The 17,411-nt window shown below is 36.2% G+C and overlaps 1 protein-coding gene across 1 annotated transcript in view; it reads right to left on the reverse strand.

Moving 5' to 3' along the window:
* Positions 1-558: 558 nt before the first annotated feature.
* The window catches only part of SP4 (Sp4 transcription factor), a 19,887-nt gene continuing 3,034 nt past the window's right edge, over positions 559-17,411 (reverse strand). Inside the window, exons 3-5 of the mRNA XM_026049700.1 lie at positions 2,486-2,717; positions 2,068-2,267; positions 559-966 (exon numbers count right to left, since the gene is read on the reverse strand). Coding sequence (XP_025905485.1) covers positions 719-966; positions 2,068-2,267; positions 2,486-2,717 — 680 coding nt within the window. The 3' untranslated portion in view covers positions 559-718. The remainder of the gene's footprint in view (positions 967-2,067; positions 2,268-2,485; positions 2,718-17,411) is intronic.

Consider the following 17,411-nt stretch of genomic DNA (forward strand, 5'->3'; position numbering starts at 1 on the left):
CTACATAACCTTAACTCTCCAAAGAAAGAGAGGGATTAGAATTCACTGATTGTCTTTTATACACACTACTACAATGTAGTGGTCAGAATTATCTGAGGCCTACCTCAGATGCATTTTGCAGCAAGCAAATTGTCCAGCTGTTATTTGAATAATTCCAAAATGTGAGAAAAGACGGCCAAAATCAATTGACATGTTCTGTGGACTAAGCAAAAAAATAAAATCCTTCAATTGTAATTCAATATGTATTCAGTTTTGTTGTGCCTTACGGGAAAAGGATGCTCCCATGAAAATATTACAAATCTGTATTAAAAACGAAGTACCTTCATCAAATGAACTCGATCCTTGTCAAGGTTCACCCTGTTTTACATTGACATTATCTGATTTTACAAACATATTAACATACAATGCTAAAATAGAAGGAAAAGTTCATTTAAAATCATTACATGATATACAGATATATAACTAAAAAAGTACAGTATGGAAATAATATTCCCCCATCTGTTTATCCAGTTCATCAATTTGCGCTGTTTGTATTTTTGAAATTTTTTTCTTGTTGCACCAGTGTACACTTTCCATGCTGACCCTCCAACCTGGAACACTTAAGAGAAGTCTGAAAACATGATTTCCTGCTCTGTCATCCACTTTACCAGCCCACTTCCACATCCTGAAAGGCATGTAAACTTAAGTGCAGCACTAGGCGTCTGTATAAATGATCCTTTCAGAATTCCTCCATGTTTGTTGAAACATTAGGAGTTGCTGGGTTTGAATCTTGAGAAATGGCAGCAACAGTGACAATTCTTGGAGAACCAAGAACCTCAGTAACGGAGGAGTCCAGTTCTCCCGAGGTAACAATAGCAAGAGCTGTTCCACCACCCTTCTTGTTCTGGTGAGTTTTGACATGTTTTGAGAGATGGTCACTTCTCATAAACCTCTTAGAACATTCCGGGCACTCAAATCTCTTTTCACCTTTTTTAAAAGAAGAATAAATCCAAAATGTTACTGAAATAGACCATTAAATACTATTTTTACCGTATCATTTGACACTTCTGTATTCATCGTTTGAAGCATCCTTTTGTAGACAATGTTTCCTTCTCTACCTGTTTGATTTCCACCTCTGTCAGTCACAGGCTTTTGGCTCTACACTCTAAAATTGCTTTCATCAAATATTTTCTATATGATTATCTCATGTGTAGTTTGAATTTCAGTTCATTAGATCACTTTATGTCACTAACTTCAGATCGCCATTTTCATACACTTCACAGTGTATGAGACATAAAAAGCCTAAAAGAAATATTTGATAACATTAAAAAAAAACACAAAGCAACAACAAAAAAGGAAAAAAMCCCTTATTTTACTTAGATTACAGTGATGAGAAGGTAATTTGGAAACATGAATCTCAAAGCCCTGTGAATCTCTCATGATAATAATAAAAATGCTGTCAATGTTCAAATGTCATGGGTGTGTTTCCTTCAAGTGCTATCTTGAGAGGCTACATGTTGGGGTCRGGGGAAGCCTTCGTGGGGCTGGAAGTATGAAGGCTGATACAATTTCCAGTTTCTGGAAGGTTCACCTTTCTAACGTGAACTGTTAAGAGAACTTGCRTTGTCAAGCGTTTCTTGAAACTTCACAAGTAGACCAACTGGATAGGCTAAATATAGAGCAATAGGCTAAAATTCTAAAGGATTGAACTAGTAGAAATGAAGAATCAGCTGCTTGGCTCACAGCCACCCTACCTGCTAGAGAAAATATGCTGAACAAAGATTGGAYACTGCGGGACACTACAGTATATCAGTACTGTGACGAGAAGGTCACTTATAGTGGAGATACAAAAGAACTTTTTGAACACATCATTTTAATGACTTGATTTCAAGCTTATCTGGTGCTAATAAAAAACTAAYATCTACCTTAAATTAGTTATTATACGTAAATAAAGTACCGTTTTGAGTTATTTTATTTACATATAATGAAGCTTTCAGAGATCCTAACGGCATTTTTTATATAACTGTTAAGGTATGGCCTACAAGATTCAGACCTGCTACATCATGTATACAGAGATTGCTGACCAACCTGTGTGGGTTCTTCTATGTCTTTGCAACTCATCACTTCTTGTAAATCGCTTGCCACAAAAAATCCAGTTGCATATAAATGGCCTTTCACCGGTATGCCAACGCAGATGTGCTCGGAGATGAGATGTCTTGCCATAAACTTTTCCACATCCTTCAATATGGCAGATATGTTGCTTCTTTTTTCCTGGCTCATTGCTGCCTCTAAAAAGATGAAATTTAAATAGGTCAGTAATAATACTAGAAAATATTAACTTTGGAAAAATATTTCTATTAATTGAGAAAATTACAATCTGCTGATGAAAAAGAAATATACAGGCATATTTTCCAAGAGATAGGATTAAAAACATGTAGCCAATACAAAGAAAACATATTTAAATTAGCCAAGCTGTAATAAATTGCTTAAATATTTATGGATTTACCTTCCTTCTCCCTCTCTACAGTTAGGACATGAGCAGGCAACTCTTTTCAATCTCTTGCCAGGTTGTGTTTCCTGGTCAGAAGCTTGTTGAGCTTGCTGCAGCTGCACTTGTGTTATCTGGTCAGGACTAACAGCACCAATGGCTGCATTAGCAATGCCACCTACTGCTACAGTTACAGGGGCTATTGTGGCTTGCTGTACTTTTACTCCTCCATCTTGTCCTTGCTGTTGACCTGTAAAATAAGAAAATCTTGGTACCTTTTATTGGTCATTTAAATAAGTGCACAAATAAACTTTATATATTTTATGGAACTAAAATCCACTGAAATTAAGGTAAACTGCAAAACAAATATTGCAYCCAGCCAGACATTTTACCAGTTTTCCTGAAGCACTGCCAGGAGACTTACCTGCTAGCTTAGGTAATCCTGTTTAATGTCATGTGTTATTAAAACAGTACAAGAGAGCAAAATAATGAATGATATTAGGAAATGTGAACTAATTTAACAGATTCTTTTTTAAAAAAACTAAGAAATTGTTATATGGYGTATACAGAATAGTCACTTCTCAATGTAAGTGATACCTGTAAGTACAGAATGAACACAGGGCCTAACATGGATCAACTTTATATGCATTAGACAAGATTCTCTTAGCTAATGAGGTCTTTCGGGATTGCAAAGCTGCTGTTCCAACCTGAAGTCATAAAAAAAAAAAAGGAGCAATGCAACATACTACACATTAATCTAAAAGAACTCAGCCTGGCACCCTGAAAAGTTTGAAGACAGAGACTGCACAATTCACTCTAACAGACTCCAGAAAGGACTATGTTGGTGGTGCCGCCAGTAATTTTTGTTTCTTTAACTAAGTATCAGTACATATCCCTCAGTAAGTGACTATTGATAAAAAAAAATACTCTAGAGAGCAAGAACAGGGATCCAAACAGGCAGTACTGTTGACTTTTTGAACTCAGAATCTGTACTTCTTACATTGCTACAGTTTTAATGTCTAACAAAGGGCTAATGAATGAATTGTGAGGATGAGTATGTTTTTGAAACAGGACGATGGGTCAGTGGTGTCACAGAATCATGGAATCCTTAAGGTTGGAAGGGTGTCCTGGTAAAGTGTTTTAAAGCCTGAAAAGTACACCTCAACTGATAGACCTCAACAGCTGACAACAAACGCAAACACAATGAATAACCAGAGCTTCTAGGATGAAGCCCTTCAGGTTGGTGATATTCCTGTAACATCCACAAAGAAATATCAGAGCTCTGAAAAGTGAGAATAGCTTATCTGTTTTGTTTTGCAGAAAGGAGTAGGGTTTCAAGAAGCCTGGGAGGAATTTCTGAATAAAACTGAATTCTAAGATGGTTTTAGTGCCTTAAGGATTCAATTTCATGGCGTAATTTCATGATCTCACTGCCTTTTTTGATCAAAGCAAATTAGAAAAACTGTCTTAATGTTAAAGCAAAATGGAATATTCCAGTACAAGTAAGTATAGTTTCTTGAACATTAATAATAYCTTTGCTTTCCTATATAAATTAGTTAAGTTTCAAGAAAACAACCTGACAGATATCTGACTGGCATATGCAATTTGATAACATTGAATACTATGTTCTATTGAATATCTATGTACTATTACAGCATCAGGTACAATAAACTAAGCAGCTACAATAAATTAAGCAGGTACAATAAATTAAGCAGCTACCATTTTCAAAAATTCAGTGACTACACACAAACGGAAAAAAAAAGGGAAATACTATTTATTGATGAAATGCAGTTACCAACACCAAGTGTCTCAGAATAGATTGAAATATTCTCTATGAACTAGAAGTCCTCAGTATTGAAGGTGTAATTTAAAAGCAAGTARTTATGCACGAGGTAACAGATTCAGAGCAAGTCAAGTAGGTACTCCACCTTCTTGGGCATCTGTAAAAAGTCCACAGTGGTGACAAGACTGAGAACACCCTTTATGATGTCTAATTTGCCTACTTATCTAATGAGTTCATATACGACACAGTAAAGAACAATGATTACTTTATTCATACGATTGCTGAGGAATTAGATGCACTTGGACAGATTAACCTTGATACAGTGCCATGGTAATGGTTATAATTAACCTAATAAACACCTCCACATACAAGCAAATAAGACTAAAAAACATGGTATACATAAAATCTCCCAAAGAGACTAGGCTTTCTCCAGCAGGCCAGTGTTGGCTATGAGATAAGAAATAATTAATCCATGCTGTACCGGTGGTCAGTGCCAGGTTATCTTCACCAGAAGTACTAACTAAATTTTCCCCATTCTTTCACTTTGCTTCAGACTGGAACTTGCACCTGATCTTCCTAGATATTATTAAACATGTGTTCCTTGTTTTCTTAAGTGTTTGATAGATACTATTGAGTGCTATTGATAGATACATATTGAGTGCTTTTGATTCTTTGAACGAACAAGGGCAAACCCTGTAGTAGCGATGATTGAATCCCACTTGCTATAGGACAGCTAGATAGTTATAGTGGGGGGTAGGGAAAAGTCAAAAATACACCTAGAATTTGCAGAACAACAACAATAAAAGAATTACAGTCTTGAGTGTAGAGCTTCCACATGTCTAGAATAGAAAGAAAAGTCTTTTTTTTTTCCATAATTAAATAATACTGGAAATTAACTTCTTTCCTATGTTCTCAATAGAGCAACAAAGCTGGTGTTAGCAAAAAGCTCTTGTGAATGGCCTTTGTGGGAAATGACAGCAGAGTATGAAGAACTGGGGCATAAAAGTAGATAGTAACATCTAGCACCTAGGTCTAACAGTGCCAGAAGAGGACACAGGAGCTTCCMAATAAAATGCTAGTCCAGGCCAATTCCCTGTCAGGCTATTAAAGCTGCTGAATTAGTGACAGGGCGTAATGAATAGCCAGAGTCAAGGCTGCTGATTTTTTAAATGTTATTACTCATCTTAACATGATGTTGTTATTACTTATGCTAAAACTAGCTTTAGTTTTTCATTAGTCAAAAGTAAATAAATTAACAGGAAGAACTGGCTTGGCTTGAAGCACTTCCTAGAGCATAAAATGCTCTCAGCCCTCTTATTAAGCAAACTCAAAATGCAAACTGCTTTAAATTACAGGGCTAGCACTGGAATGGTCACTGCAAAAGCTAAAGGTGTATCAGCTATTATGACCACACTTGCTGCAGTCTCTGACACTATTTCACTAATAGTAAGGTTTTAAAGTACATTAAGAGCTATCCTTTGTTGTCAAAAACAACGTTAGACAGATGACCGCAACCACATCAGAAACACTTATTTGGTCCAAAAGTTCAGGCACCTAATCCTTCTACAGACAGAAGAATTCCTTTTTTGTTAATTTTCTTTAGTTTTCCATGTAAAGACTTTTTCCAGACTGATTTTTTTTTAAAGTTATGAATTGACAGGTTTAAAACTCTTTTCATGCTCCATTATTAATGTCCAAGTGGCAAAGATATCACACAGCTGTAGCCAGCTCTAGTTTATGAAGAAGCCTCTTCAGCATTTCTGAGGCACACACACTGGGCTGATTAGATATGCTGCAGAAACCAAAACCAGATTCACGAGACAGCGAGCCACACAAGTCTTCTGAGAGCTCTTCAGAACATCGAACAGCACTGCTGACACACACTTTATCCTCTCTGTTGTTTCCTCAAATCTCTGTCATTTCTTCTCTAATGAATACTTGCGTGGTTCACGAGGACCATTTTGGATTGTTGCATTGAAACTAGGGAGCTACAAATTTAATCTACTTATTAAACATGATAGTCATATATTTGAGGTGGAATAAATGTAAAGGTGACAGTAAAATTCAAAAGAAAAAATGCCAGTCTTGGCAACCATCTCCAGACGGTTTTTGTTAAACAGTAATTAAATGTATACTCTTAGGATGGCTTTACAAAGTTTCTAGATTTCTTCATGTGAATGTTAAATTTCTTTAAGATAAGTTAAGAACTACAGAGTTCTTAAATTAGGCTTGCAAAGCTGTTGACTATTTTAAACTCCCCTTCCCTTCAATTCCACTTACTAAAAATCAGGGCAGAAAGCCTTGAAAATCTTCAAGTATCATACAAATAGCTTCATTTAAAGATCCAAGTCACACTATTCACAAAGCAAACATGAAGATTTTGAGGTAAAAAAAAAAAATAACTGGGGAAGCACAGATATCTGATAGGCATGTAAGCCTATGGCTTATCAGAACACTTTCATATTTTCTATATTAAAATTTTTGGATGCAACTCTTCTTATGGATGCTTGAAAAAGCATCTTAACAAGCTACCACACTGAAAACACACAAGATAAAAAGAAATGCATCTGTTCTCCTTTAAAGTTTTTAGATGTTAAGGCTTTTATCCTTCTCGTCTGAGTAAAACAAAACCTTAATTAAAATAAGTATATTTGAGGCTTGTTGAAAGTCTCTCAGGAATAAAGACCTGTAAGTTTTCATGAAACTGACAGAATTGACTCTGATCTAAATCTTACAGCAAGCCTACTATATTCTTCATTTGCATCATTTGAGGAGGGATTTGTTTTTATTTATTTTTAAATAGTATACCAGAATTTACTAAGGATCAGTAAAAGCTTTTGCTTTCATACCATTTGTATTCAGGGAAGATGAAAAGATACACAGCATTTTTTTAAAATAAAGAAAATTAAGGTCACAGTCTCACTATAAGCTTCAGCAAAGCATAGGAAAGAATCTTCATCTTGCTAACAAGGTAAAACTGAGTTTCAAAAGCCTTAACTGGAGGAGGGGAGGAAAAATAAAGGGCGGGGGGGTGGCATGTGTCAGCACTATTTAGCTAAAGATGACTAGTGACTTAAAAACTCTGCAGTAACAGCTGCATCAAAGGATGCAACTATCCAGACATGGAGGAGTTTTATTAGGCATATGAGGACTCAGCACAACATCTATTTGAGTTGAGACTCTGCTTTTTCTCAAGCTAGACTAGAATTATTAGAATACAAACTYTGGAACAGCTTATCCAAAGTTTAAACTGGTAAGTTTACCAGAGCTTATCATCCTTGGTGGTCAGATAAGATCTAATAAAACTTGCTGTTATTTTTCTTACTAGCCTAATGAAAAAAAAAAAARGGCTACTAAAAGCAGATGTARATGAGGCACTTCATTATTTCTTAAACCAAGTTTAATAAAGAAAAGACACTGAAGTGTTACCCAGCTGTTGATRTGAGTCTTTACAAAATTTCAGGTAMTTTCTAAAGGAAGATTTTTACATAAAGATGATGTACATACAAATTAGCTCTTTTAAGGAATAGGCAAAAATATACCCTGCTAATTCTTAAAACAGGTATTTGAGAGAATGCTACTCAAAGGAGCAGAACAATACATTGTCAGTCTCCAGAGAGGCAAGGAAAAGATTTTTTAAAAATAAATCCTATGACTTGCTGCTAAGCTCATTAAAGCTTTCTAAAAATTCTGCTTTGAGCATGAGGTCGCTTAACATTACTTTTTCCCAATAAGCTCCAAAAAACAAGACTTGACATCACTACACTTCACCATTTATAGTTGAACTTTTCAGTAACAAGGGGTCTTATGTTTCATGTCACATATTGCATACACTGTTAGGTTACAATTTTAAGTTATATCTAAATATTAGTGTACAGAATCACGGAATGGTAAAGGTTGGAAGGGACCTCTGGTCCCATCTAGTCCAACCCCCTGCTCCAGCACAGACACCTAGAGCATGTGGCACAGGGCGACATCCAGGTGGATTTTGAAGATCTCCAGAGAAGGAGACTCCACAGCCTCCCTGGGCAGCCTGTTCCAGGGCTCTGTCACCATCACAGAGAAGAAATTCTTCTTCATATGGAGATGAAACTTCCCGTGTTGCAACTTATACCCATTACCCTTTGTCCTATCACTGGTCACCACTGAGAAGAGTTTGGCCCCCTCCTCCCTACATTCTCCCCTCAGGTATTTGTACATATTAATTAGATCTCCTCTCAGTCTTCTCTTCTCCAGGCTAAACACGCCCAGCTCACTCAGTCTTTCCTTGTATGACAGATTTTCCCTTACCTTAATCATTTTTGTTGCCCTCCGCTGGACCCTCTCTAGAAGTTCCACATTCCTCTTATACTGGGGAGCCCAGAGCTGCCCCAGTACTCCAGGTGCGGCCTCACCAGAACTGAGTAGAGGGGCAGGATCCCCTCCCACGACCTGCTGGCAACATCCTCCCGATGCAGCCAGGATCCCATTGGCCTCCTTGGCCTCAAGGTACTGCTGGCTCATGGTTAACTTGTTGTCAACCAGGACTTCCAGGTCCCTCTCCACAGAGCTGCTCTCCAGCACAAAACACTGATAACAATTGCTCCATTTTATTTTCAATTATGCCAAAACTCCCTCCTTTCTTTTCAAGAGTAATGACTGCATGTTTTCCTATGGTCAAATAAAACATCAAGACCACTTAATGTATAAAAATAATATTTCATTAAGTGCAGAAAGACTTTTACTGTCTGCAATATTAAAAAAGAGACTTTCACTCTATGTTTAAAGTATAATTATTACAAATCAGATTATAGACATTTTTAAAGCTTCTCAAATAGAAGGCCTACATGATTTTAGCCAGTAGTCCTTCCCCTGCAAAGAGAGTGGGGTAAACGCATAACTCGTTACCACAAACCCAATTTAACAAGATGCAGAATTTGTATTCATACACTCACACACACACTCCCCACCCCTGCTTTTGAGGACTTTACTTTGCAATTTTGCATCAGACCTTCTTCTTAGTAGCTGGGATTCCTGTGTAAGAATATAACTCATTCATGGAATAAAAAAGTAAGTTTTTCAAGCAAAAAAAAAGTAAGTCTTTCCTGTGGAGCCAGGTATTTAAAAATAAACTTTAGGCTTCCAAACAAGCTTGCAAAAGAGCTCCCATAATTGCATAAGATGGATAAAATGTTGATATGTGTTACTCATGTAAAAATCTTTCTACAGCGTGACTGAAAACTAAAGAACACAGTTAGCAGGCTTGTCTATTCACCATAAGCCAAGTCAACTTTTCTCTTACTGCACAGTGGATGAGCATTCCTATCACACTGTTCTTATTCACCCTAAGCAGTAAGAAGGAAAAACTGCTCTTTGAATCAAGCAAAACACGAAGGGCTATAACTTCAAAGATTCAGAGGGATCATCGGAGTTCAAGCTTTAGAAAATGAATCTTGGTATGAAGAAATATGTAAGGTACTTCTAGTTTGTGGCATTCAGTTCCCAAAACAGACTGTTGTGGGTAAGCAATCTACAAAAAAAAAAAAAAAAAAAAAAAGAGAGCAGTTCAAAAAAAGTACCTAGAGCTACAGAAGTTAGTTACAAAAATATTTGTGTCACTGTATATTCCAAAAATGAAAAAGATCATGACTAACACCTCTAATTCAAGGTATATACTAGTTCAGGACAGCAAAGTAAAACTTGGGAGAGCCTGCAGAGCTTCAAAGCTTGCAAAGTTGATGCAAAAGCACTTACAGACTTGCTGGTGCAAAGAAGGGGGGCTAAGGGGAAAGGCAGCCTTATCTCCCTTCCCACCCCATACTCCAACTGCAGTCAGCTTGCAAACATCCTCTCTGGACACTTCTTCTGTAATTTAAGATTAGTGAAGATTTCAAAAGATTTTTGTTTGTTCTTTTTTTGTTTAATCAAACTGTGATAATACTTTGTGCAATCAGAGGTAATTTCTTTCAATATCAGCTACTAGAAATAATATACATCCTAAAGAAAAATGAAAATATTAAAAAAAGTAATACATGAAGAAAAAAAGTGAGCTGAAGAGTTTATGCAGAAGTCATAATACTATTTGGTGTTACTTAAATAATACACAGACAATTGCCCTCTATTCTGCTCTAAAGTAGTAGCATATAAAGATATCAAGAAATGATAAGTTGAAGAAAATACATTTTGCAGAAAAGACCCTGCTCAATGGTTGATTCAAGGACCTCACATGTTCTTCAGAAGAGATCATTTTGAATTAGAGAAGGAAGGTGGCTTTGGCCATAGATAGGCTAAAATACGGATTTCAGAGATTTAAGTCTGTCTTTCAGCATTTTAGTTCAATGTCTAAGTCAATTACCATGGAAATAGTAATACCCTAATCTTGAAAGGACAGAAGGCAGTGACAAAAAATGCACACTAAGTTTTCAGTACCCTGATTTATTTTTACTTTATTTATTTTAATTACAGCTTAGCTGTTATATGCACTTTTTTTTGTATTTCCAAGTTGACTAGACTCCAAGTTGACTAGAGTGCTCATAAATATTCTTTAAGTAAACACTTTAGATATATGAAATATTACAATATTACCTTTATATTGATCAAAATAAAAATAACGCACAGATTAGTAAACATGCATGTTAACATGGAAAACAGAAAACACTTTAGAGATGGAAGAGTGACAGACATAAAACTAGGTTAAGCTGTACAGTATTTGATAAATTTCCTAGAAACTTTTTAGTTCCTGAAGAAAAGGGTGATTAAAATTGTTCTCAGGAAAGACAAGATTCATAAAATAAACATTTTTTCACAGTAAAATTAAGTGAAGTAGAAGCCTTGGTTAGAATAGGCTGGTTAGTATCTGTGATTTAATTTGTTTGTTAAAGTTGCAACAACTGTAATAGCTTGTTGCAGTTTTTATCGGACAAGGACCCAACAAGCTACACWCTACAGAATGTCAGGGCCATGTAAGTATCTAAGACCCAACCCCTTAGAGAAGCTGCCAACTCTTGTGCAACACAGTTACCCCTTAAAACCACAGGCCCGATTTTTACCTGCTCTTCCTTTCTGGTAGGGCTCTTTAGAGAGCCCGATGTTTTACTGAAAGTCACTTCCTGATGACCAAAGAAACAAGACAACCAAAGCCCATATTGCTCAGACCTCAGTCTTAAGAGAAAAGCGATCATGTCATTATCTGAAACCATCCTATACCTAAGGAAAGGCAGATTTGTATCTCTCAAGTGTTGTTTTAAGTAGCTATCATGCACCAAGATACAAAAATATTAACTGATCTAAGTGATATTGGTTTGCAAGTATATTAAGAACTTAAGCCTAACTATGCATACTGGAAGAACAGGGTTATCAATAAGCAGCTTAGGGATGTATATGATTGTTTAGCATCAGTAAATATTAAGAAACAGTCCAAACTGTGGACAGTTTGGATGTACAGAAGGTGTACAAGAAGATGTACAGAAAACCAATTAACTATACCTCAAACTAATACAAGCATGCACAAAGATGCTGAACTTTGCAAGAGACCAAGGATGCCCAGAACTATTGTCTTGGTGAAAAATTCACGTAGCCAGCACAAAATACTCCTTAAAAGGAGGCAGTTCCTGTGCAGCTTTGAATATTTCAAGTGCAAATGAATAAGATAACTAAATATGTTTTTCAACAAAAAATACTATTTACACTTGAAATGAGTGTTTCCTCTTAGAATATCATATCCAAAAAAAAAAGTAGTAGAGTAGTAGTAACAGACTGATGAGGCTCACTATCCTTCACATAAGCATTTTCTTCCTTGACATATTTTTTGAATTAGAAAACTTTAATTAAGTCATTTTCCATACTTTCTGCTCCTATTTCTGAGTATAAGGAGCAAAAGGAAGAACTACTCTAGTTATAAAATAGCTTTACTAATAATTTTMTTTGTGGAGCTTAAGTACATGAAGCTCCTTCTTGATGTTATTAGCAGAGGAATTGTTCACTAGRAGCCTGTTTCACTGTGTAATCATGAGCAAAGGTATTACTTCAAATACTTCCCCTTGCCAGTTTATCCAGAAGCAATGAAGTCACACCTTGCTCCTCCCAAGTTGAAGGGATGTTTTACAGAGGCATATCACAATGTTACTCTCCACAGACAACTTAATTGAACAAATGGATCGTGGATTTCATATGCATCAGGTTCAAAAGCAACATACTGATAAATTTATTTTTAAGCTATCATCACCTAGTCAAATATCATCATGTTTTGTTGATATACAGTTTCTGTCACCACTYTGAATTTCAGTTTAAGAAAAGCCTACAACCAAAGCAATCCTGTTATTAGAAGATTAACTACCTCTCCTATAATTACTCTGAAGCACTTGAAGAGAATGCCAAGTGCTATAATATTTAGAATACTGTGGTTCTGCAGCAATCCTCAGCTCAAGGCTACCTGAAAACACTTGCAAATGACCTTTCATGACTTTTGGAAAAAGTACACTAGATTTCCATACTCCTCCCAGCTGATTTTCAAGCACTGTAGAATACTGTCTAGAATGTGAAATAACACACCAGGATGTAAAAATCAAGATAGCCTTCTGCATTTGTTTTCGCTGTGTTTGTAGAAAACAGTTCATTTCTTTGTACTTATCTTTTTACTGCAGATTCCATAGCATGCAGCTGCTTTTGCTTTCAAGATAATTTGCTAGTTTGCTTGTCAATGAACATCCAAGGAAACACCGGGTGTTGTTCAAAACATCATGCGAGGATTATCCTTTAGCTCCTTCGACTTTTGCAGTTAGCATTTATATTTGCCCATTTGCTTGTACATACTGCAGCTATTTTAAAATCTTTTCACCTCATCACCTCTTAAAGGCTTCCCTGTTTGCTTAGCTACAAAGCCATTTAGATTTGAGTCTATCCATACTCACTGTTACATTAACATGAGCAAGCAAGAGACTAACACAAAAGCCTATTTTTCTTATGCAGTGATGCAAGTCTAGGTCTAGGACTTAAGGCAAAACCACCCCTCATTCCCTCATTATCTAGTATATGTGATAGATATGGAGGTTCATGGGTGGCACAAAAGTGAAACAGATCTTTAATCCTTGTGGTATAAGAAACCAAATGAACATGAGATAGAAGGGTGGCTTATACAACAATTACGGCACTGAATTTATTGCCAAAAAATGCTAAAAATGTCAAAAAATCATATTGGCTTCAAAAAGTCAAACTGTAAGAAAAAATTCCATTAAATACAGAAATGACCACTTCTGCCTGTCTCATGAAGATCTGAGCTGCAGATCACTGAAAGGTGAAACAGTACCTGAGAAAGCAGATTATTCTTGTACACATTGCTTCTGGTGAGCAAGCATTAAAGATTAAATATTTTGTTAGAAACACCTTTGAATTTTACATTCCTGATTTACATACATTTCATCTCTCGATATATCATTTTACCCATCTTAGAAATCATTTTATCAAAGTCTTTTTCAAAAACATTGAGGAGTCTGTTTAGATGTTCCAGACATGCTGGTTGAATGTCTTCAGCCTTTAAGCAGTAAGTCACAGAATTAAAGACTCTCACAAAAGAGGACTCTATAAGGGAAGAGAAAACCTGGAGGACAGGCAGAAGCTGGATGCAAACAACTGAGAAAAATGCATTATGACACAGGAGACTTGGAGGTATTATTAGTTATGCAGTTTGCTAGTAGTAGTACAGTAGAAGCAGTTGGTAGAGGAAAATAGTTACCCACATTGCTACAGCGTGGGAAAAAGAAATAGGGTAAGCTGCATTGCTTCATTTAAAATGTACTAGTGAGAAAACTTGATATTGGACATCATGGTTTAAAGTCTACTGCATATCCCTGCAAAAGATTTACATCCCTGCAAACTCTCTAGTTCTAGTATCGTCAGGCAGGACCAATCTCCACTGAACTTCTTCCATATTATTTTGGTGGATGAACTCAAATATTTCCCTATAATTTGGGCCATGGCACCACCTTTTAAGAAGTGGCTTGGACTTCTGTTGCATGGTGGTAGAACCCAAGACAAGAAACCAAAAACCCTGACCAGGTTCACTAGGTTCGCATGTTACCAGTGACTTAAAGGTCCATACAAGGACAGACAGACACCTTCATCCTCATATAATGATTATTTCAAGAGGTTAAATCAGTGGGGAGACAAGTTGGAACCATTATTTTAATTCCCCATTTCTTTTGAGGAAGAAGTATCTGCAAAGACACTGTCTCTATCATTAAGAGATATCCACTGTATTACAACTGTCAGCAGAACACTAGACGAGTTCAGAAGAGCTTGTTATTTGTTCCGTAGGCCCTAACTTAAGAAATTACACAGGTAGAACAACTTTTACTGACAAACTGATACACTTGAACTTTTAATTAACAGTTTAACTAGTCCATTTTATTTCATTCCACGTTTATCAACAGCTAGGGTTTATTTCCCATGTTATTCCAAGACCAAATATATTGCAAGCTCAGTGTGTTTAGAGACAGAAGAAGCTAGCTCTCACCAGGTAAATTCTTTCATGAAACATGTTTTTTCAGAACCATTCCAGCTTTAAAACAAGCTCTTTTCACACAGTCATTTATGCTATGAAGTAAACAAATCCAGAAGTTCAGTAAAGGTTATTTTATTATATTATTTTATTATAAGGAGAAAGAGGTGGAAATCCCTGACTACATAGCTCTCCTGCCTTTTTAAGGCTTCTGCAGTAGCTGTGTATCATTTACTTGCACTGAACTCACATATGGCAAACTAAGAAAGCCAACATGTACTGTATTTTGTATTTTGTTTCAGATTAATATACTGTTTTTTCCCCAGAGAAAGAGGTATAAAAGCACCACAAAAAAAGAGACTTACCTCACACAAAACTTGTTCAAAGATGGCTATGGCAGAACTGATCTCATAGCAAGCCAGATATATGCAGATTTTTACATGTTCAAGCCAACACTGTTGCTTTTACTTAGCAAATAGCTTGATTTGTTCTGAATTAAATCATTACTTATAGATTTTTATAAAGGCTCGGACACTTAAGATACTCAGATACTCCTCCTCATTCAGCTTGCTTCTGTGCTTCTAAGTATTGCTTCAACTGATGCCTTGCAGGTCTTTTACTTCCACAAAATTTCACTGATGTTGAATAAACTGTCACTTAGGTCAGAAAAGTGCCTTGCTTTTGCCCACACATCATACAATTACAAAAGCAATACTCACCAAAAACCAACACATCTGAGCTTTCCACTAGTGAACAAACAAAATCCACACAACTCACACGTTATCCACCTTCYTTGGTTTGCAGGGAAGCCTAAAGAAACTTTGGTCTGTATCACTGGTCTCAAGTTATTCAAGTAAATATTTTTGTTGGCTTATATTTTAATATATCTCTCCTGATTTAAGACATATCTCTTCCAGAATTTTCTTGACAAGAATATAGCTTAACATTTCTATTGTATATTTCTATTATATCATATTCTATAGCTTAACATTTCTCCAAGAATTTTAAACTAAGGAATTCCATGATTCCTATTAAAAGTCCTATTGCTTTACTATGAGGTTTACTGCATTTTCTTATTTTCTCACTACCCCAATTACTCGTTTGTAGTAACAACTAGGAAAACTGATATTCATATAACAGTAATAAAAGTATAATTAATTATTTCAGAGAGGTATTTCCTCCTCCCCCCAAAAACAGTAATGGCTTGATTGTTTGGATTTGCTTGAAGGAGAAGAAAGCTTTTGAACTTCTAAGAAARTCATAGTATCTGAATTGACACGTGCATTGAGTTTCTGAGTCAGTCTGTTCCCTGACAATTTCTGGACATCCTACATATAGCTCAGTTTTAACATCAGTTCTTACAGTTCACTTGTAAGAAGTGATCAATTTCTAGGGAGTTGAATTCACGTATAAAAATACACATTGACAAACTCAAGTGCTGCACAGGAAAACGGAAATGCCAGTCTGCAGATGTTGAGATGAGCCATTTATTTTCTTACAGTCCTTGTAAAATACTAAAAGCCATTTCAAATTGAAAAATGCTGAATTAGAAGCTGTTTTGATYATGGCTACTAACTTATTTCTTATAAATGGTAAGCAAATTTTTTTTAGCATGTTTCATACACTATTCTTTTCTTGAATATTGAATATAGCATGAACGAGAAGATAGTACTTCATGTTCTTCCTCTATTCCATGCTATCATGTCTCCCAATCTCAAAGTGCAGCCTTAGGAAGTTTTGTAGGAGAAAAACACATGAAGAAGAGATTGTGACCTTTTTCTTCATTATGAACTCACACTTTCTTGAAGATTTCATTTTTCTCTTAACTAAGCCTCAGAAACAGATATAGTACCTTAAGTGTGGAGGAAAGGAAGTGTGTGTGTGTGTTGGGGGGGGGGAGGGGGAAGTGGAAAAAACAAAGTCAATCCTCCCCACTCCCACGCACTACAGAAACACCACTCTGCTAGTACAAGCTAAAGAAAACACACTACCGCACACAAGCACTACAGAACTGCTATGACAAGGGCTTCTTTAAGGACCACATCTGCAACTTCCCTTCTTTCATCCTCAGTTACAAGCATCAATCCCTGTATTTTCCGGAGGACATTTCAGGCAGAAGTGCAATCAAGGTAACAGATTAAGATGATAATCAGAATTTTGATGTGTGTCTAGTAAACAGCTGTAAACCACAATAGCTGAGAGAGAAGAGGAAGTAAACACACACATGCACACACTTATACTTGCAGAGAGATTTCTACCCCATCACCAAGATCTGGCAACTCTCAAAGCAGACTTCCTACCTATTCAAGTATCAACTTCTCTAACAGCCATAGCCAATCAGCTCTCCCACCAAGGAAAACTTTCCAAGGTAAATTAGGCCAGAGCCTATTGTTATGGTCACTTTGGTCACTTCCAGCAATAAAATTTTCATTTGGAAACATTAAAACTGAGAGCAGAAGGTCAAGATTTTAATTTTGATTACCTAGATTAACATTCCTGCACTGTTCCTTCAGTAAACTATGTTTATTGTTTCCAAGCCAGCTCTTAAAACTTCAACCTGCCATTAGGTGCCAAAGAGTACTGTGGCAGATAAAATTCTTCAAGTGCAAAATTGCTCCTTATTAAGCCAGTATGATATTTTTAGTGTCAAAAGGATAGTAGTTAGTTGTGCTTATAAAGCCATAAAA

This window comes from Nothoprocta perdicaria, unplaced genomic scaffold (assembly GCF_003342845.1).
Source record: "Nothoprocta perdicaria isolate Ctin4 unplaced genomic scaffold, notPer1 scaffold_602, whole genome shotgun sequence".
NCBI lineage: Eukaryota > Metazoa > Chordata > Aves > Tinamiformes > Tinamidae > Nothoprocta > Nothoprocta perdicaria.